General features: G+C 43.8%; 1 protein-coding gene across 1 annotated transcript in view; it reads right to left on the bottom strand.

Annotated features, from left to right (window-relative positions):
* LOC129868188 (transcription factor 7-like 2) overlaps positions 1-22,915 on the bottom strand; it is a gene marked incomplete in the record, with an annotated part of 78,460 nt that overhangs the window by 10,837 nt on the left and 44,708 nt on the right. Inside the window, 2 exon segments of the mRNA XM_055941933.1 lie at positions 4,650-4,737; positions 9,933-10,056. Of these exon segments, the coding sequence (XP_055797908.1) occupies positions 4,650-4,737; positions 9,933-10,056 (212 nt within the window).

The raw sequence follows: 22,915 nt of genomic DNA on the forward strand, positions 1-22,915 counted from the left end.
TGGAGTTGGTTCCCCCTTTGATGCTATAACAACCTCCACTCTTCTGGGAAAGCTTTCCACTAGATGTTGGAACATTGCTGTGGGGACTTGCTTCCATTCAGCCACAAGAGCATTAGTGAGGTGTACTGATGTTGAGCGATTAGGCCTGGCTCGCAGTCGGCGTTCCAATTCATCCCAAAGCTGTTCGATGGGGTTGAGGTCAGGGCTATGTGCAGGCCAGTCAAGTTCTTCCACACCCATTTCGACAAACAATTTATGTATGGACCTCACTTTGTGTTTGGGGGCATTGTCATGGTGAAACAGGAAAGGGCCTCCCCCAAACTGTTGCCACAAAGTTGGTCGCAAAGAATCATCTAGAATGTCATTGTATATTGTAGCGTTAAGATTTCCCTTCACTGGAACTAAGGGACCTAGCCCGAACCGTGAAAAACAGCCCCAGACCATTATTCCTCCTCCACCAAACTTTACAGTTGGCAGTATGCATTCGGACAGGTAGCGTTCTCCTGGCATCCACCAAATCCAGATTCGTCCATCGGACTGCCACATGATGAAACGTGATTCCTCACTTCAGAGAACACGTTTCCACTGCTCCAGAGTCCAAAGGCGGTGAGCTTTACAACCCTCCATCCAATGCTAGGCATTGCACATGGTGATCTTAGGCTTGTGTGCGGCTGCTCGGCCATGGAAACCCATTTCATGAAGCCCCCGACAAAGAGTTATTGTGCTGACGTTGCTTCCAGAGGCAGTTTGAAACTTGGTAGGAGTGTTGCAACCAAGGACAGACGATTTTTGTGCGCTACGCACTTCAGCACTCCCGTTCTGTGAGCTTGTGTGGCTTACCACATCGCGGCTGAGCCGTTGTTGCTCCTAGACGTTTCCACTTACAGTTCCAATAACACCACTTACAGTTGACAGGGGCAGGTCTAGCAGGGCAGACATTTGACAAACTGACTTGTTGGAAAGGTGGCATGGTGAAGTCACTGAGTTCTTCAGTGCGGGCCATGTTTGTCTATGGAGATTGCATGGCTGTGTGCTCGATTTTATTCACCTGTCAGCAACGAGTGTGGCTAAAATAGCCGAATCCACTAATTTGAAGGGGTGTCCACATACTCTTGGCCATGTAGTGTATGTGTTGATATACAGTTGCAGAGTATAGCAGTTGGCACACACAAAGCCAGGACACAGACATGTTGCAGAGGCCCTGGTACAAGGCAATAGCAAAGGGCACATGGGGGGAGCAAAAGCATTGGTCTGGAATAGTGGTAGGGGGTATGTATGATGCCATGCCCTCCCCTGACTGAAGCAGCTCAGCTCATACTGTACCTGGGGTAGGAAGAGCTGTTGGGGAGACTGGAGGAGTAGGGCTGTCTGAATCCACATGAGGACAGGGGATAGACAGGCTGACTTTGCCTGTGGTTGGGGGGGACAAATAGGGATGCAACAGGGGTCAACTAGGCTGCTGGCCAAATCCTCACTACCTGACTTCCTAGAATATATTTAGATTGTCTATTCCCACAGGGTACCGTATCTAAGATGGGACTTTAAACGGGTGTCCTGACTCTCTGTGGTCACTAAAGATCCCATGACACTTATCGTAAGAGTAGGGGTGTTAACCCCGGTGTCCTGGCTAAATAACCAATCTGGCCCTCATACCATCATGGCCATCTAATCATCCCCAGCTTACAATTGGCTCATTCGTCTCCCCTGTAACTATTCCCCAGGTCGTTGCTGTAAATGAGAATGTGTTCTCAGTCAACTTACCTGGTAAAATGAGAGTTAAATACATATATGCCTCTCTGACTGGTAGTGTGTTATGTCTAATGGAAGTCTGGCTTTGACTTCCATTAGTCTACTAGCTAGCCAATGAGGGGCTTGATCCTGACTGGTTAAGGAGTGAAGCCCATCCTAATGAGGTCACCTGGGGAAGGAGAGTTGTTTGTTTAAGAGACAAGAGAACCTCATCTATGAGCTTCATGTCAGTGAGAGCTCCATGTGGGGCTGTGTACGGTCCTGCTGAGTCCCCAGGCAGCAGAGGCATGACTGGGTTAACCTCACTAAGGGTCCTGCTGAGTCCCCAGGCAGCAGAGGCATGACTAGGTTAACCTCACTGAGGGTCCTGCTGAGTCCCCAGGCAGCAGAGGCATGACTGGGTTAACCTCACTGAGGGTCCTGCTGAGTCCCCAGGCAGCAGAGGCATGACTGGGTTATCCTCACTGAGGGTCCTGCTGAGTCCCCAGGCAGCAGAGGCATGACTGGGTTAACCTCACTGAGGGTCCTGCTGTATATATGACATGGCTGTGTGGAGGCTGGATGGATGGATGGATGGATGGGGGGTGGATTTGAACAGGAGACTTTGATATGCAGCAGCCCCCCAGCCCCATTCTCCCCCCCCTCCCCAGCCCTCAGCCCAGGAGGTCCCTGGGATCAAGGTAAGTAAAGCAGGCTCAGTGTCAGGGATGCTCCCATGTACATAGGCCTCTCTCAGGGAGGGATTCACGTGCTAATCCCAGCCAACAGGCCCATTACGAGCAATTTGTCCTTCTCCTATCCCTGTAAGAGTGTCAACTATTCAAACCATATGAGTAATCTTGATCAATTTCTTGCTTAACACTGTATCTGAACGTCTTTGAAACAAATTAACTGTGTATCTTACTGCAGTCTGCTAAAGTAGGCTGTCCCTAGTGAGCTGTCCCTAGAGTGAGCTGTCCCTAGAGTGAGCTGTCCCTAGAGTGGGCTGTCCCTAGAGTGAGCTGTCCCTACAGTGAGCTGTCCCTAGAGTGAGCTGTCCCTACAGTGAGCTGTCCCTAGAATGAGCTGTCCCTAGAGTGAGCTGTCCCTAGAGTGAGCTGTCCCTAGAGTGGGCTGTCCCTTCAGTGGGCTGTCCCTTCAGTGGGCTGTCCCTAGAGTGGGCTGTCCCTACAGTGGGCTGTCCCTAGAGTGAGCTGTCCCTAGAGTGAGCTGTCCCTAGAGTGGGCTGTCCCTACAGTGAGCTGTCCCTAGAGTGAGCTGTCCCTAGAGTGAGCTGTCCCTAGAGTGAGCTGTCCCTACAGTGAGCTGTCCCTAGAGTGGGCTGTCCCTAGAGTGGGCTGTCCCTAGAGTGGACTGTCCCTAGAGTGGGCTGTCCCTACAGTGGGCTGTCCCTAGAGTGAGATGTCCTTACAGTAGGCTGTCCCTACAGTGGGCTGTTCCCCCAATCACGCCATATAGTGGCCAGAGAGGGACACACCACACCACGCAGTGAGTCCTGTACAGCTCTTTGTCATGACAAAGGAGTCCCAGTGGCTGACATCTCTTCCCCAAACAAAGAGGGACACAAGAAAACCAAACAAACACGATCTGCACTAAGAAGATTACAAGTTTGTAAACAAGATGATTTTTTGACAATACCACAGCAAGTCTGTAGTGACTGTTAACTTAAGTGTCTGAAACAAAAGGCAGTGAGTTCGGTGGTGGAGGGACAGACCAGAGAAATTGCAGCAATCTGCCTCGTGCCGAGCAGAGCCTGTTTAGGGAGTGCCAATGTCCTTCACCAGCTTTAAAGACACACAGCATGGATGTGAATGGAAGTAGTCTTAGTTGACATTCCATTAGAGTAAACCAAATCCCCATCACATTTAAGAGAAGCCAACAACTGTTCAGGGGGATTTACACAAAGTTATTCTGACAGTTATATAATAAGAGTTATAATAAAATGGATTTGTAAAGTTGAACTCAAGACAATGGATGGATTGTTAGCCAGAACGTGTGTTCCAACAATGTCATCTGAGATTATGGGTGTTAAAACAGGCTCTGATTTGGCATCGTCTACACTTTCTGTGACGCTGGGAAGGCAAGGGAAGGCAATACTTTAATTATGAGGAACTCTAGACTAGATATGACCACCGAATCCAAGGCAAGGCATTCATATCCTAGGAAGTGACCTGTTCATTACTGTATGTGTGACCCCAAGACAACAAGCTATAGAGGGATGAAGTGGTTGCTATAGAGGGATGAAGTGGTTGCTATAGAGGGATGAAGTGGTTGCTATAGAGGGACAAAGTGGTTGTGATAGAGGGACAAAGTGGTTGCTATAGAGGGACGAAGTGGTTGCTATAGAGGGACGAAGTGGTTGCTATAGAGGGATGAAGTGGTTGCTATAGAGGGATAAGGTGGTTGCTATAGAGGGATGAAGTGGTTGCTATAGAGGGACGAAGTGGTTGCTATAGAGGGATAAGGTGGTTGCTATAGAGGGATGAAGTGGTTGCCATGCAATAAAAGTGGCTTAGGTAAGACTGGACTGGTGTATGTAGCTAGCAGGGGCCAGTGGTGCAGGTCAGTGTGGTGTATGTGTTTGTGTGTATCTGTTTGCGTAAAAAAAGAATAGTAAAATAATAATGTTTTATCGTCACATACACAGGATAGGTGCAATAAAATGTGTTGTTTTACAGGGTCAGCCATAGTACTAAGGCGCCCCTGGAGCAAATTAGGGTTAAGTGCCTTGCCGAAGGTCACATCGGCAGATTTTTCACTTTGTTGGCTCGGTTATTCGAACCAGCGACCTTTTGATTACTGGCCCAACGCTCTAACCGCTAGGCTACCTGCCGCCTGTGTGCCCATGTATGTGTGTACGAGAGAGTATGTGAGTGTGTGTGATTTTGCATAAGACTTACCAGCCCATGGAGGGGGGCATCTGTCCTACACCGCCAGGGGGTAGGGAGTAGAAGCCTGAGATGTCCTGGGACTGGGGCCTGTGAATGCCTGGAGGGGACACGCAGGAGAAGACACGCTCATTAACTCAGGGCCCCTGACTCAGCAAGGGCCTCATTACCTGGCTGGGCACCTACCATTACACACACAGGTCACACACACACACACGCGCACACACGCGCACACACGCATACACACACAACCACCCCATTTTCATACATCCCTGCTGTGTGTGTGTATGTATGTGTGTGTGTATGTATGTGTGTTTGTGCTCACTAGCTAATTGGAAGGGTCAAGGGGGTGTTGATGTAAGATGTACGAGAACTAAGGTCAAAGGTTTCCACCAGAGGCCCCCAGCATCTTGTTGATCCAGTACATCTGACTCACTACCAAGTGAAGTGGGAAAAAACTCTGTGAACTAGGTCTTTCATTCCACTCCTTTGTAACAGCCAGCCTCCTGTGAAAATAACATTGCCATTCTGAGCTTCTGTCATCTTCTCCTTGGGCCAGCTGTTTTACTGTTTGGTCCCTGCTGCCTGCATCGCACCACCAACAATAGCTTTATAACAAAGGGATCTTGATCCAAGTTCCATCCCATGATGTGTCAGTCAGTCAGAAGCTCCTGAGAAGATGTGATGTTTTCCATTATGGAGATGGGCCCACATAAAAGAGCAGCGTCCCGACACAAAACAAAATGGCTTTCTCCGTGCCTTTCAAAGGAAGTCATTTGTCAACAGCGAGCACCTAGCACTTAAGCACAACCCGAAGGTAACCTATATTTGTTACAGAAGAATGCTGCAGATGACTGTAATTTGCCGTTGCTGTAGGCCTGTTTCTGCACTGGACCATCTATAAATCTGAAGGACTGGAATGTGACTGAGTCAACGTGACTCTCATCCTTCCCTCCAGACCCGTCCCTCCCTCCCTCCCTCCAGACCCGTCCCTCCCTCCCTCCCTCCAGACCCATCCCTCCCTCCAGACCCGTCCCTCCCTCCCTCCCTCCAGACCCCTTCCTGAAAAAGCCCCTGTCCTTCGTGTAGAGAACAGCTTTCAGTCTCAGTCTCTACTCTCCAGAGTCCAAACACAGTTACATCACACAAACTTCTGATGACTTTGGACTAGTAATATCTACATTTAACTTCAACTTCCAGTTATTCATTTTTTGCCTATTTTGTTGCTCTACTAATTCTTACAGTAAATAACAACATGAAATACTCCTGGAATGACCATTTAAAAACATATGTGAAATGACATTAGACCCAGAATCAGTCACCAGTAAAAGATCAAACTGGTTAGTCAGATAACTCCCCAGATGTTGTTAGAATATACTGTTTAAAATAGAATTTCAATACTAATGACATTTTACTGTTACCAAAACCACAATAAGTGAAACTGCTATCATATCACAGTTGTAAATGAGTGGCCAGTAGCTCATGTGCTGTGCCCTGAAAACGCCTCAAAGTGAAAACCCAGTACAGTACAGTAGTTTTGGTTTCTATTGAACTTCTCTCTTTTTCACCCTAATGCAACAAAACAGTCACATCTGACGACTGCACACATGAACAAATGTGACAAGATGGTGTGACTTTGGTTCGGTATGATGGTTGACACACTGAATGACTAATAGTACAGGTCTGTACTGAATGCACTGACTGACAGATTAAATGACAGACTGACAGGTTGACTGACATGCAGGCAGACTGGCAGAGTGAGGGAAAGGAAGACGGATGGAGGGCATGTGAGGGGCCTATTGTCAGAGAAGCTGCTGGAAACTCACACTCTGTCAGCTGTGGTCTCTGTACACTGCATTATGAGGTATGATGTGAAATGTGAGCTTCCTGCAGTGTAAGGTGTCAGGTAAGAGGGGTGTGATGTGATTATGTGTGAGCTAAGGGGGTGAGGTGAGAGGGTGTGAGAAGGAGGTAAAGACTAGGAGCTATCAGGTGTGTACAGGGAGGCCTAGACCTCTCATTATGGGCTGAGTCACTGGCATCAACTCTCACATCACCCCTGGGCATTGTCATGTTACTTAGCTACTACACTGCCCAGCCCCAGTCTAGACAAGGAGTGGCAGAGCAGAGGGATTCACAGCTGGAGACAGATTGTCTGGGCTGGGGCCTGCTACCCTGCACTGCTCTGTGAGAGGGGCCTTCACTCTCTTCCCCTGCCTCGGGGCCTTTCTCTGACCACAGGCAGTAGTACTGACAGACAGACAGACACAGTCTTGGCCACACTCCAACACTGATCGCTATTCAGCCCAGGTCAGTCTTCATCAGATCACTACAGGAGGACATTTTCTTCAGCTCGTTAATTAAAGCTGTGTTTGGGTTCAAATGTAGTTTTTCCCTTCCACTGAAAATGAATCAGATCTATAGAATTGATAAAAATGAAATTGAACACGTGTCCATCGCTATCTCTCTGTATGTGAGTAGTAAGCTCATGTGAGGAGAGTGATGGAGAGCTCGTGGTGTGTGGAAGTCTCTGAGTGACTATGTGAGCCAAGTGTGCGAGCGACTGTGAGAGCGTCCTAAGCAGAACCTTGTGGATGGCCCTGTGTGATTGTCACCCTAATTGCTTCCAGCTCTGTGTGTGTGTGTGTGTGTGTGTGTGTGTGTGTGTGTGTGTGTGTGTGTGTGTGTGTGTGTGTGTGTGTGTGTGTGTGTGTGTGTGTGTGTGTGTGTGTGTGTGTGTGTGTGTGTGTGTGTGTATGTGTGCGTGTGTTTGAGGGGGGTTGTGTGGCAAGCAGCCCCTCTTGGGGATGGGACCACTTCAAGTGCGGTGGTGGGACAGCCGGCGGCTCCCTGGAAAGAAGGGCCTGTCTCTAGCCGGCATCGCAAATGGCACCCTTTTCCCTACATAGTGCACTAATTTTGTCCAGGGCGCATAGGGCTCTGGTGATAAGTAGTGCACTATACAGGGAATAGGGTGCCATTTAGGATGCAACTCCTGTCTCTGGGCTGCAGATGCTCAGCTCCACACGGCTCCACTGCTGCAGCTCAGGAATCAGGGGTGGAGTTTGTGTGTGTGTGTGTGTGTGTGTGTGTGTGGGGGGGGGGGGGGGGGGGGGGGCAGCAGCAGCATGAAAACAGGACCAGGAGGTTTCCCTGACTGCATGAACTGACCAGGAAAATCTTCAGACCCAAGTAATTGGCTTTGAATTAGGGCCCAGAGATTGTCATGGTAAGGTCACAGCAGACTCCACAGAGACTTTGGCCCAGGTAGATGGTGAAAGGGGACTCTATTCTTCTTTTGGTGTGTACCTAATCTTCAGGATTGCTGTTAAAATTAAGCAGGAAGTACCACTTCATGTTGGTTCAGGTGAAAAAATGACCATATACACCGGGAATGGAGAAGGCTAGAGGATGATTTTACTACTCTGCTGTGGTGACTGACAGTAGAAGGTTAGAGGATGATTGTACTACTCTGCTGTGGTGACTGACAGGAGAAGGCTAGAGGATGATTGTACTACTCTGCTGTGGTGACTGACAGGAGAAGGCTAGAGGATGATTGTAGTACTCTGCTGTGGTGACTGACAGGAGAAGGTTAGAGGATGATTGTACTACTCTGCTGTGGTGACTGACAGGAGAAGGCTAGAGGATGATTGTAGTACTCTGCTGTGGTGACTGACAGGAGAAGGCTAGAGGATGATTGTACTACTCTGCTGTGGTGACTGACAGGAGAAGGCTAGAGGATGATTGTACTACTCTGCTGTGGTGACTGACAGGAGAAGGCTAGAGGATGATTGTACTACTCTGCTGTGGTGACTGACAGGAGAAGGCTAGAGGATGATTGTAGTACTCTGCTGTGGTGACTGACAGGAGAAGGTTAGAGGATGATTGTACTACTCTGCTGTGGTGACTGACAGGAGAAGGCTAGAGGATGATTGTAGTACTCTGCTGTGGTGACTGACAGGAGAAGGCTAGAGGATGATTGTACTACTCTGCTGTGGTGACTGACAGGAGAAGGCTAGAGGATGATTGTACTACTCTGCTGTGGTGACTGACAGGAGAAGGCTAGAGGATGATTGTAGTACTCTGCTGTGGTGACTGACAGGAGAAGGCTAGAGGATGATTGTACTACTCTGCTGTGGTGACTGACAGGAGAAGGCTAGAGGATGATTGTACTACTCTGCTGTGGTGACTGACAGGAGAAGGCTAGAGGATGATTGTAGTACTCTGCTGTGGTGACTGACAGTAGAAGGTTAGAGGATGATTGTACTACTCTGCTGTGGTGACTGACAGGAGAAGGTTAGAGGATGATTGTACTACTCTGCTGTGGTGACTGACAGGAGAAGGCTAGAGGATGATTGTAGTACTCTGCTGTGGTGACTGACAGGAGAAGGCTAGAGGATGATTGTACTACTCTGCTGTGGTGACTGACAGGAGAAGGCTAGAGGATGATTGTACTACTCTGCTGTGGTGACTGACAGGAGAAGGCTAGAGGATGATTGTACTACTCTGCTGTGGTGACTGACAGGAGAAGGCTAGAGGATGATTGTACTACTCTGCTGTGGTGACTGACAGGAGAAGGCTAGAGGATGATTGTACTACTCTGCTGTGGTGACTGACAGGAGAAGGCTAGAGGATGATTGTACTACTCTGCTGTGGTGACTGACAGTAGAAGGTTAGAGGATGATTGTACTACTCTGCTGTGGTGACTGACAGGAGAAGGTTAGAGGATGATTGTACTACTCTGCTGTGGTGACTGACAGGAGAAGGCTAGAGGATGATTGTACTACTCTGCTGTGGTGACTGAAAGTAGAAGGTTAGAGGATGATTGTACTACTCTGCTGTGGTGACTGACAGGAGAAGGCTGGAGGATGATTGTACTACTCTGCTGTGGTGACTGACAGGAGAAGGCTAGAGGATGATTGTACTACTCTGCTGTGGTGACTGACAGGAGAAGGCTAGAGGATGATTGTACTACTCTGCTGTGGTGACTGACAGGAGAAGGCTAGAGGATGATTGTACTACTCTGCTGTGGTGACTGACAGTAGAAGGTTAGAGGATGATTGTACTACTCTGCTGTGGTGACTGACAGGAGAAGGTTAGAGGATGATTGTACTACTCTGCTGTGGTTACTGACAGGAGAAGGTTAGAGGATGATTGTACTACTCTGCTGTGGTGACTGACAGGAGAAGGTTAGAGGATGATTGTACTACTCTGCTGTGGTGACTGACAGGAGAAGTCTTTCCCACTGGCCTGGCTGGTGTGTGTTAGGATGAGGGAGATGATAGGTTGACCTACCTTTCTGACTCATGTCTGTGGGCAGGTGGGGGGGGCTGGGGTTGAAGTGGTCGTTGCTGTAGGGCAGGAGGGACGTCAGGGGGTGCATCCCGTGAGACTGTTGGACCACTGAAACTTTGTTGGACTGCAACAGAGAGTGAGGGGGAGACAGACAGAGAGAGACAGACAGACAGACGTAATTTTAAGCATAGCTTGGAACAAACAGATGTGCTTTGGAAGCAGAATACATTTGCTCCCATTCGGTTGGCTGGGGATTCGGGGAGCGGTGGAGGGTGGAGGGTGTGGGGGTACATTTGATCGATAGGACTTTGATGATCAAGGGAGGCTGCGTGAGAGCTTGTTTGCTTTCATGTTTCTGTTTACAAATGGCTTTCAATAACTTAGGTGAAATCCAGTTATTTCTAATGTTAACAGCATGCTGTGTGACATATGATATGCCACAGTGGTTACCATGTTGGAGGTATTCACCCGTTCTTGGACACAGTTCCAATAGCAGAGCCTTTCATATTTTGTCAGTGTGTGTGTGGTTGAAAGTTTGGCTGAGGCATTGATTTTCATGTGAATGTACATATTTCAGAAAACTTCTGTTTCTCTCTGCTGCTCTGAAGACTCCAGCAGCAGCACAACAGAGAGAGGCTGAGGCTCGCCTGGCCGGCTTCACATTGGCCCCCTGCTGTTTTATAAAGTGAATGCCTTATCACTTTAAGGCAGTCCTTCCACGCGCGCCGACACACATTACTAAAACCCACTTTCAACATTACCCCTATCCCCGCCTGATTACATCACATCTAAACCTCTTAACATAGGTTATCATCAGTATGATGTGGGAGAGCTAAAACAAAATACTACCACTACTTTTAATGTTCCAAACACACAGTAACACAACATCAGAGCTGAGAGAGAGAAAGAGAGAGGTATCCCAATAACTACCGTGGGATATGCATCAACAGCAACCTTGGGAAAATACTCTGCATTATCATTAACAGCAGACTTGTAGATTTCCTCAGTGAAAACAATGTACCGAGCAAATGTCAAATTGGCTTTTTTACCAAATTACCATATGATAGAGAACGTATTCACCCTGTACACCATAATTGACAAACAAACAAAACAAAACAAAACAAAACAAAGGCTAAGTCTTCTCATGCTTTGTCGATTTAAAAAAAAGCTTTTGACTCAATTTGGCACGAGGGTCGGCTATACAAATTGATGGAAAGTGGTGATGGGACACAAAAATACGACATTATAAAATCCATGTACCCAAACAACAAGTGTGCGGTTAAAATTGGCAAAAAACACACACGCAGAAACTGGCCCAAGCCTCCCCTCTTCTCCTTCGCCCAAATCCAGACAGCTGATGTTCTGATAGAGCTGCAAAATCCCTACAAATCAGCTGGGCTAGACAATCTGGACCCTCTCTTCCTAAAATTATCCGCCGCCATTGTTGCAACCCCTATTACTAGTCCGTTCAACCTCTCTTTCGTATCATCTGAGATTCCTAAAGATTGGAAAGCTGCTGCGGTCATCCCCCTCTTCAAAAGGGGACACACTCTAGACCCAAACTGTTACAGACCTATATCAATCCTGCCCTGCCTTTCTAAGGTCTTCCAAAGCCAAGTGAACAAACAGATCACCGAACATTTCAAATCCCACCGTTCCTTCTCCACTATGCAATCTGGTTTCCGAGCTGGTCATGGGTGCACCTCAGCCACGCTCAAGGTCCTAAACGATATCATAACCGTCATCAATAAAAGACAGTCCTGTGCAGCCGTATTCATCGACCTGGCCAAGGCTTTCGACTCTGTCAATCACCGTATTCTTATCGGCAGACTCAACAGCCTTGGTTTCTCTAATGACTACCTCGCCTGGTTCACTAACTACTTCTCAGATAGAGTCAGTGTGTCAAATTGGAGGGCCTGTTGTCCGGACCTCTGGCAGTCTCTATGGGGGTGCCACAGGGTTCAATTCTCGGGCCGACTCTCTTCTCTGTATACATCAATGATGTCGCTCTTGCTACGGGTGATTCTTGGTACCATTTGAAAGGAAACACTTTGAAGTTTGTGGACATGTGAATCGAATGTAGGAGAATATAATACAATAGATCTGGTAGAAGAAAATACAAAGAATACCTTTTTGAAATGCAACAGAAAGGTCCCACTTCTAACCATCACTCTGGTTGTAATTCCGATGGTGTCCACAAGATGGCGGCAGTGTATGTGCAAAGTTTCAGACGGATAACTTGAAGTATGAGCGAACTACATGACATTTATTGTGAAATCAGCCAGGTACATTTAGGCAAATCGAGAAGGAGACATTTGCATTTATATAACAATTTTCTGCAAGAATATTGTCAAATCTGTATACTTGGACTTTGATTTAGCTTTTCCAGTATTAGTAGCCATATTATAAGCTCAACATTTGCAAAACAACCAGTTTTCATAACCTCATAACTCTGAATATTCTTATAATTTTTGTCCAAAAGGAAAAGGCATGCTGTTGCACAAGGTTAGCAGCTACATTTTGCGACAGATACAGGGTTTCCGTAAATACTCCAGTAAAGCCCAGCTCATTGGCTATCTAGCTAGCTTTGTTTGACCCCGATTGGTGCTTATTTGACAAATTTAGTGTCGATCAAGTGAAGACTGCCCACGTCATCGGTGTGCCATGAAGGCATCGCTGTCTGACCAAATTTGGTGTCCTATCGGATATACTACACCCCTAATGATATAGTGAAGTCTGGTTACGTTCTAGGATCTCTGAGGAATACATACGAACATGATTTGACTGGTTGAAACAACGTTTAGGGTTAGATTTTCACAGATTCCTTTCTTTGCAAATTGAGTGGAAATACAAAATCGATTGTGCATGCTATATGGACCTTTTTAGGATATGAAGGATTTTATCTAACAAAACGACACTTCATGTTATCTCTGGGACCCTTTGGATGATAAATCAGAGCAAGATTTCAGAATGTATGTACAAATTTCACCTTCAGACGTGAATTTAACAAACCTATCGAGGTGAAAAAAGTGTTTTGTTGTTAGGAGCTCTCCTCAAACAATAGCATGGCATTTTTTCACAGTAATAGCTACTGTAAATTGGAGAGTGCAGTCATATTAACAAGAATTTAAGCTTTCAGCCGATATAAGACACTTATATGTACCAACATTGTTGTTCCTCTAAAATCTGCGATGGTGACAGAAGGCACTGCATGATTTACAACTGTCCCGTTGACGGGACGCCTATCCCTGCATCTCCAATTCAAAATTAAATCTAGAATCGGCTTCCTATTTCGCAACAAAGCCTCCTTCACTCGTGCTGCCAAACTTACCCTCGTAAAACTGACTATCCTACCGATCCTTGACTTTGGCGATGTCATTTACAAAATAGCCTCAAACACTCTCAAAATAGCCTCAAAACCTGTATGCTCTCGTAGGCTGGTCCTCGCTACATATTTGTTGCTAGGTAAAGCTCTGCCTTATCTCAGCTCACTGGTCACCATAGCAACACCCACCTGTAGCACACGCTCCAGTAGGTATATTTCACTGGTCATCCCCAAAGCCAACACCTCCTTTGGCCGCCTTTCCTTCCAGTTCTCTGTTGCCAATAACTGGAACCAATTGCAAAAATCACGGAAGTTGGAGAATTATATCTCCCTCACTAACTTTAAGCGTCAGCTGTCAGAGCAGCTTACCGATCGCTGCAGCTGTACAAAGGCCATCTGTAAATAGCCCATCCAACCAACTACCTACCTCATCCCATATTTGGTTTTGTTTTTCTGCTCTTTTGCACACCAGTATTTCTATTTGCACATCCTCATCTGCACATCTGTCACTCCAGTGTTAATTGCTAAATTGTAATTACTTCGCCACTATGGCCTATTTATTGCCTTACCTCCTTACTTCATTTGCACACACTGTATACAGATTTTTCTATTGTGTTATTGACTGTACGTTTGTTTATCCCATGTGTAACTCTGTGTTGTTGTTTTTGTCGCACTGCTTTGCTTTATATTGGCCAGGTCGCAGTTGTAAATGACAACTTGTTCTCAACTGGCCTACCTGGTTAAATAAAGGTTAAATAAAATAAAATAGAAATGTCTTACCACAGGGCCGTGGGGTGAGACAGGGATGCAGCTTAAGCCCCACCCTCTTCCACATATATATCAACGAATTGGCGAGGGCACTAGAAAAGTCTGCAGCCCCCGGCTTCAACCTACTAGAATCTGAAGTCAAATGTCTACTGTTTGCTGATGATCTGGTGCGTCTGTCCCCAACAAGGAGGGCCTACAGAAGCACCTAGATCTTCTGCACAGATTCTGTCAGACCTGGACCCTGACAGGAAATCTCAGTAAGACAAAAATAATGGTCCAGTTGCCAGGACAACAAATACAAATTCCATCTAGAACATGTTGCCCTAGAGCACACAAAAAAACTATACATACCTCGGCCTAAACATCGGCGCCAAAGTTATCTTCCACAAAGCTGTGAGAAATCAGAGAGATAAGGCCAGAAGGGCCTTCTATGCCATCAAAGGAACATAGAATTCGACATACCAATTAAGATCTGGCTAAAAATACTTGAATCAGTTATAGAACCCATTGCCCTTTATGGTTGTGAGGTCTGGGGTCCGCTCACCAACCAAGAATTCACAAAATGGGACAGACACCAAATTGAGACTCTGCATGCAGAATTCTGCAAAAACATCCTCTGTGTACAAGGTAAAACACCAAATAATGCATGCAGAACAGAATTAGGCCGATACCCACTAATTATCAAAATCCAGAAAAGAGCAGTTAAATTCTACAACCACCTAAAAGGAAGCGATTCCCAAACCTTCCTTAACAAAGCCATCACCTACAGAGTCCCCTAAGCAAGCTGGTTCTGGGGCTCTGTTCACAAACAGACCCCACAGAGCCCAAGGACAGAAACACAATTAGACCCAACCAGAATCATGAGAAAACATAAAGATAATTACTTGACACATTGGAAAGAATTAACAAAAAACTGCGCAAACTAGAATGCTATTTGGCCCTAAACAGAGAGTACACAGTGGCAGAATAGCTGAACACTGTGACTGACCCAAACTTAAGGAAACCTTTGACTATGTACAGACTCAGTGAGCATAGCCTTGCTATTGAGAAAGACCGCCATAGGCAGACCTGGCTCTCAAGAGAAGACAGGCTATGTGCACTGCCCATACATTTTATTTATTTATTTAACTAGGCAATTCAGTTAAGAACAAATTCTTATTTACAATGACCGCCTAGGAACAGTGGATAAACAGCCCTGTTCAGGGGCAGAACAACAAGATTTTTTACCTTCTCAGCTCAGGGATTCAATCTAGCAACCTTTCAGTTACTAGTCCAACGCTCTAACCACTAGGCTACCTGCCTCTAACCACTAGGCTAGCTGCCGACCCAATTAAAAATTAGATGGAAACTGAGCTGCACTTCCTGACCTCCTGCCAAATGTATGACCATATTAGAGACACATAATTCCCTCAGATTACACAGATCCACAAAGAATGAGAAAACTAACCAAATTTGGATAAACTCCCATATCTACTGGGTGAAATACCACAGTATGCCATCACAGGAGCAAGATGTGTGACCTGTTGCCACAAGAAGAACATGCACCATTGTAAATACAACCCATATTTATGTTTATTTATCTTCCCTTTTGTACGTTAACTATTTGCACATAATATGACATTTGAAATGTCTTTATTCTTTTGGATGTTTTGTGAGTGTAATGTTTACTGTAATTTTTTTACATTTGTTTATTATCTACATTCCTTTGGCAATGTTAACATATGATTCCCATGCCAATAAAACCCTAAAATTGAAACTGAATTGAGAGAGAGAGGGAGGGGGGGGGGGGGGGGGGGGGGTCTACAGTATATTCAGGAGTGAAGGGGCTTTATTGGCATGGGAAACATATGTTAACATTGCCAAAGCTCTCGCTCACTCTCTCTCTTTGTGTAGCTCTCTCTTTCTCTCTCAATTCAATTCAAATTGATTTATTGGCATGACGTAACGATGTACATATTACCAAAGCTTACTTTGGAGATTTACAATATTAACATAATAATAATCAATATTGTCAATGGGACAACAGTAACAACAATAATCAAGTGTCAAAATAACCACTCTCTCTCTCTCTCTCTCTCTCTCTCTCTCTCTCTCTCTCTCTCTCTCTCTCTCTCTCTCTCTCTCTCTCTCTCTCTCTCTCTCTCTCTCTCTCTCTCTCTCTCTCTCTCTCTCTCTCTCTCTCTCTCTCTCTCTCTCTCTCTCTCTCTCTCTCTCTCTCTCTCTCTCTCTATCCCTCCAGGACCACTGGTGCTGTTCCTAGGTCTGAGGGTGATGTATCATCATAACATTATAGCCACACAATATTTACATTTCTGCCTTCCTAAAGGCAATTAGCCATCCTTGAAGTGGTTTTCTATGTGTGTTCCTTTTCTACACACTCACAGAGACCAAATGATTATCATCCTCCCTCTATTTAAACCCCCCCCCCACACAACTTAGACAACGTTTCTGTAGTTGTAACGGGATACACGCATAGGAGCGAGTGCACACAAATATGCCCCCCCCCCCCACACACACACTCACTCACAGAAAAGTGAATTAACTCAAGACTTCAATCTAACTCGTATCTAAATCTTTGGTCTCTGATAACATCAAAGACAAAATTCCAATTAGATATTAAACCTTTTAAAGTACGGCAAACGCACTGCGCTCATCCTTCAGTAATCTAATTTCACTTAAAAGGACATATATTAGCATATTGATATTGCCTTTTATCTGGCGGGGTTGTGTTTGAACAGGAATCCGGTGTTAAATAAGAGGTAATGGTGTTTGGTGTTTGAGACATCACTGGGAATTAATGATGGATGATGACCTTCCTCCCCGACGGCCAATAGGCTACACCTTGACCCATGTCTCTGCCGCTTCATTCCCTATGCTGATGAAACACTTTACACATAATGTATTCTTTGGTGTTCACAGACCTAAGAAGGTTTTTTTGAAGCGGAAATTAGGGGTCCTGTTCGGAGCACGGCCAGAGTGCTTTGAGAGTAACGTCTTTAATCTCTCTATTTCATCGTTGATACATTAAACACACTCACTTCTCCGTTGTTCATCATCTAGGCCCTCTGCTATATATCAAGGTTGAATGAGCTACAATCATTTGGATTGAATGGTCTAGTTTGGGGCTTTCAAGTAGATAAAAAAATACATTGTTCTTAATCGACTTACCTGTATAAATAAAGGTAAAAAAAGAGAGGTAAAATCCAAATCAGAGTCATGTTGTTCATTTGTAGTTTTGTAACATTGTCATGAATTAAGATAAAAGATAAAATAGCACTAATAAAACTGCTATGGTTGTAATGTCATGTACTGTTCAACAGACCCTGTTCCCACTGTACTACATACAGTGTAGTCTATCTGTGGCCCCTGTGAAATCCCAAGTTGAGTGGCTGGGATGCAGACACAGACAGGCAAGTACACAGATGAGCAGGAGGGGCGACAGATGTGACTGTTAACCCATCCACTGTACCAGCGCCACACTGAGCCAGAGCCTTGCTGTGGTGGCGCTGTGAGATAACCTGCACTAGGCATTACTCATACACACACCCTCAGGTTTGTGTGCGAGCAGTGGTATAGAGGGGAAAATTACCCACACCTGACTGTATGAGAGTGAAAGGGCTGGCTGAAGGGGCAAAGAAAGTCTTCAGAATGAGACCTGAGACATTTACATTCTGTTTGATCCTGGAACTGGCTGTGTGCTATATATGGATACAGGTCAGCCAGGGATGGAAATCATTTTAAGAGTGGATGATTAAGTTTAAGGTTCTATAAAAAGACTGAGACAGTAAAACAACAACAAGTAGAAGGCTGTTGTGGATAAGAGTGATGCTGTTTGGACATTTATGTGTGTGTGTGTGTGTGTGTGTGTGTGTGTGTGTGTGTGTGTGTGTGTGTGTGTGTGCGTGTGCGTGCGCGTGCGTGTGTGTGTGTGTGTATGTGTGTGTGTGTGTGTGTGTGTGTGTGTGTGTGTGTGTGTGTGCTTGCGTGGATGTGTTTATGAATGTGTCCCACTGGGCACAAACTGGTTAAATCAACATTGTCAACGTATTGTGATGTGGAATCTACGTGGAAAATACATTGGATTTGAAAAATGTAATCCACATAAACTGTTGTTTTGAGGTGAAATTTCTACCACAAGATTATGTCATCGTGGTAACCAAATGTCAACATAGACAAAGCTTGTATAAAATATGTTGAATTTGGACCTTTAAAACAATGTCAGATCTTCAAGGTTATATCCACTATCAGAAAAATAATTGATCAATCTACAGCTACACTTTGGGCTCCTATCCAGGGTTTTAACAGCTCTGTTTAGCTATAATATTAGTCCCTGACTATTACCAATGTGCCTGACAATGATTGCTGAGAGATCTCCACTTAATAACTACATATATTCACAGTTCCTATCAAAGTCATTCCAAAGGGCAGGTTTAACAGAGCAGATGAAATGTAACTTTATCACTCATATCTCATCAACTTTACACTGCCTTCACAAAGTCTTTACACTCCTTTACTTCTTCCACATTTTGTTGTGTTACATTTGAGATTTTACTGGCCTACACACAATACCCTATAATGTCAAAGTGGAATAATGTTTATTTTTTTAATATATATATATATATTATTTTTTACAAATGAATAAAAAATGAAAAGCTGAAATGTCTTGCGTCAATAAGTATTCAACCCCTTTGTTATGACAAGCCTAAATAAGTTCAGGAGTACAAAACAAGTCACATAATGTAACGAACGTCGTCGGGAGAAGAGGACCAAGGTGCAGCGTGGTAAGTGTCCATATTACTTTTAATAAATACGAAACGCTTGAACAAAAACCAACAAAACGAACAGTTCTGCAAGGTATACACACAAACAGAAAACAACTACCCACAAACACAGGTGGGAACAGGCTACCTAAGTATGGTTCTCAATCAGAGACAACGATAGACAGCTGCCTCTGATTGGGAACCATACCAGGCCAAACAAATAGAAATACAAAACATAGAACAACATAGAACACTAGACATAGAATGCCCACCCAAACTCACGCCCTGACCAACCAAAATAGAGACATAAAAAGGATCTCTAAGGTCAGGGCGTGACACATAATTAGTTGCATGGACTCACTCCGTGTCCAATAATAGTGTTTAACATGATTTTTGAATGACTACCTCATCGCTGTACCCCACACATACAATTATCTGTAAGGTCCTTCAAACCAGCAGTGAATTTCAAACACAGATTCAACCACAAAGACCAGGGAGGTTTTCCAATGCCTCACAAAGAAGGGCATCTATTGGCAGTGGTGGAAAAATTACCCAATTGTCATACTTGAGTAAAAGTAAAGATACCTTAAAAGAAAATAACTCAAGTAAAAGTCACCAAGTAAAATACTACTTGAGTAAAAGTCTAAAAGTATTTGGTTTGAAATGTACTTAAGTATCAAAAGTAAAAGTATAAATCATGAAACATTTCTTATATTAGGCAAACCAAACAACACGTTTTTCTTTTTTTTTTTTTTTACGGATAGCCAGGGGTACAGTTCAACACTCAGACGTAATTTACAAATGAAGCATTTGTGTTTAGTGAGTGCCAGATCAGATGCAGTAGGGATAACCAAGGATGTTCGCTTGATAAGTGCGTGAATTAGACCATTTTCCTGTCCTGCTAAGCATTCAAAATGTAACGAGTACTTTTGGGTGTCAGGGAAAGTAAAAAGTACATTATTTTCTTTAGGAATATAGTGGAGTAAATGTCAAAAAGTTGTCAAAAATATAAATAGTAAAGTACAGATACCCCCAAAAACGACTTAAGTAGTTCTTTTAAAGTATTTTTACTGAAGTACTTTACACCACTGCCTATTGGTAGATGGGGAAAAAAATAAAAAATAAGACATTGAGTATCCCTTTGAGCATGGTGAAGTTATTAATTAGACTTTTTGTGGTGTATCAATAGACCAAGTCACTACAAAGATACAGGTGTCCTTCCTAACTCAGTTGGCAGAGTGGAAGGAAACTGCTCAGGGATTTCACCATGAGGCCAATGTTTTCAAGCATGGTGGTGGCTGCATCATGTTATGGGTAGGTTTGTCATCGGCAAGGACTATGGAGTTTTTTAGGATAAAAATAAACGGAATAGAGCTAAGCACAGGCTATATCCTAGAGGAAAACCTGGTTCAGTCTGCTTTCCTGGGAGACAAATTCACATTTTAGCAGGACAATAACCCAAAACACAAGGTCAAATCTACACTGGAGTTGCTTACCAAGATGACATTGAATGTTTCTGAGTGGCCTAGTTACAGTTTTGAGTTAAATCGTCTTGAATCTATGTCAAGACTTGAAAATGGCTGTCTAGCAATGATCAGCAACCAACTTGACAGAGCTTGAAGAATTTTCTGAAGAATTATGTGCAAATATTATACAATCCAGGTGTGCAAAGCTCCTAGAGACTTACCCAGAAAGGCTCAAAGCTCTTAGAGACTTACCCAGAAAGACTCAAAGCTCTAAGAGACTTACCCAGAAAGACTGACAGCTGTAATTGCTGCCAAAGTTGCTTCTACAAAGTATTGACTAAGTGGTGGGAATACTTATGTAAATTAGATATTTCTGTATTTCATTTTCAATACATTTGCAAACATTTCTAAAAACATGTTTTCACTTTGTCATTAAGGGCTATTATGTGTAGATGTGTGAGAAAAAAAGAAATATATAACAAAACATGTGGAATAAGTCAAGGGGCATGAATACTTTCTGAAGCCATCACCAGCGTCATCACCAGCGATTGTTTCAATTCAACACAGAATTCAACAGAAATAGACAATACAATAAGCCTAAGGTTTCAAGCTCTGGTTGATTTCAAATGTAATGATAATAATTTATATTGTATTGTGTTTAGTTGTCAACGCAACCAAGTATCAGCATTTGAAGGAGATGTATCTTCTGCTTGGATAGTTCCATCTGTACCACTGACTTAGTCTGCCTTTAATTCCAGTTCTACAAATGAATTATTATTATGTTGGATTCACATCTCCATCTCAACCAAAAAATTTGCATTTAAAAGTGCCTTTCAAGTTTGATTTGATTTAGTCCTGTTCTTTAACTTTGATTTTTGGTTGAGAAAGAGACATTAATCCAACATATCAATAATTCATTTGTAGGCAAACTGTAATTAAAGCCAGACTAAGTCAGTGGCACCTAGTCTTGGCCTACACTTGATTTAGACTAAATAAATTGGCATACACTTGATTTAGACTAAATAAGTTGGCATACACTTGATTTAGACTAAATAAATTGGCCTACTCTTGATTTATGGTAAATAAATTGGCCTACTCTTGATTTAGGCTAAATAAATTGGCCTACACTTGATTTAGACTAAATAAATTGGCATACACTTGATTTAGACTAAATAAGTTGGCATACACTTGATTTAGACTAAATAAATTGGCCTACTCTTGATTTAGGCTAAATAAATTGGCCTACTCTTGATGTAGATTAAATAAATTGGCCTACTCTTGATTTAGACTAAATAAATTGGCCTACACTTGATTTAGACTAAATAAATTGGCCTACACTTGATTTAGACTCCATTATTGCAAGCTAAATGTTTCTGATCAGTGACAGATTAGCAAACTAATAGACGAGCTATACCACCTCCTTATTAACCAAATGTACAGACGGAGATTCAGTGTAACAAAATCCCATTGATTAAAACAAGTCAGTGAAGTCACAGGCTTTGGTCGGGAGTAGGCCTAGGCTAATAAGTGGCTGGAGTGAAGAGCAAAATAATCCACTTGTTAAGCTACTTATATAACATGCTGGCAAGATGATATGAGCAGCACTCACCTCAATTTAGCTAACATTTCCCCAGCCTAATTGTAGCCTAACCAATATCCAAAAAACTAAAATCTGTCATTGATTGATTCATCAAGACGATTCCCCACGCTTGTCTCATAGCAGGATGATGGCGCTTTCCCAATCAAAGCGGTGCTGAAATTATCATCTGGTTGACCACACGCAGCCTGAAGCAGGTAGGCTATTGCTTAAAACGTATTACAACGATTGGATAACTTTGGGAGTTTCAGTCAACAACAATTTGATACATGCCTTCAATTACATTAGCCTACTTTATTGCATTATTTTCATCATTCAGTGATATTTATTAACACAGTCATTATTTCTGGATCCATCCAGGTGTGGTTAAGAAAACAGTGCATGCTTAATGGTGGGCTGTGCCAAGAGATGGGCGAAGTGACATGCCTAGCGTAGTGAATGCCAATTACGGCTACGTTTCATACTAAGCCGTAGGCATAACTTAACCGAAATGATTACTAGGTTGTTAGGTCAGAAATCAAACGTTTTGGTTTTAATATCGCCAATACCTTTAAGATATAAAGAAAAGTCTGAAAAAAGTTGGGGGTAAGGTAAAGTTGGCAGAAAAAGTATGGAAGGGATATAAGACCGAGGAGGAAGAACTGCGCAACCTGAGTGATAGGGGGCGGGGCTTGGTGTGTGTGTGGGAAGCAGCCACAAGAGGAGAACAAAAACAGAGTCAACTATAAAAACTGACGTTACACACGTTTTAAAATATTTTACACGCGGTTGAGTGGCGTTTTAAAATATTTTACACGCGGTTGAGTGCCGTTTTAAAATATTTTACACACGGTTGAGTGGCGTTTTCAAATATTTTACACACGGTTGAGTGCCGTTTAAAAATATTTTACACACGGTTGAGTGCCGTTTTAAAATATTTTACACACGGTCGAGTGCCGTTTTAAAATATAGCATGTGATATGGATCTCTTGCGATATGGATATTGCGCATGCCAATATTAATCATTTTATGTGAATTTTATTAATTGTGCAGCCCTAATTCAACCTTAAAATGAGTACCACATCCAT

The sequence above is a fragment of the Salvelinus fontinalis genome, chromosome 13 (genome assembly GCF_029448725.1).
Source record: "Salvelinus fontinalis isolate EN_2023a chromosome 13, ASM2944872v1, whole genome shotgun sequence".
Classification (NCBI taxonomy): Eukaryota; Metazoa; Chordata; class Actinopteri; order Salmoniformes; family Salmonidae; genus Salvelinus; species Salvelinus fontinalis.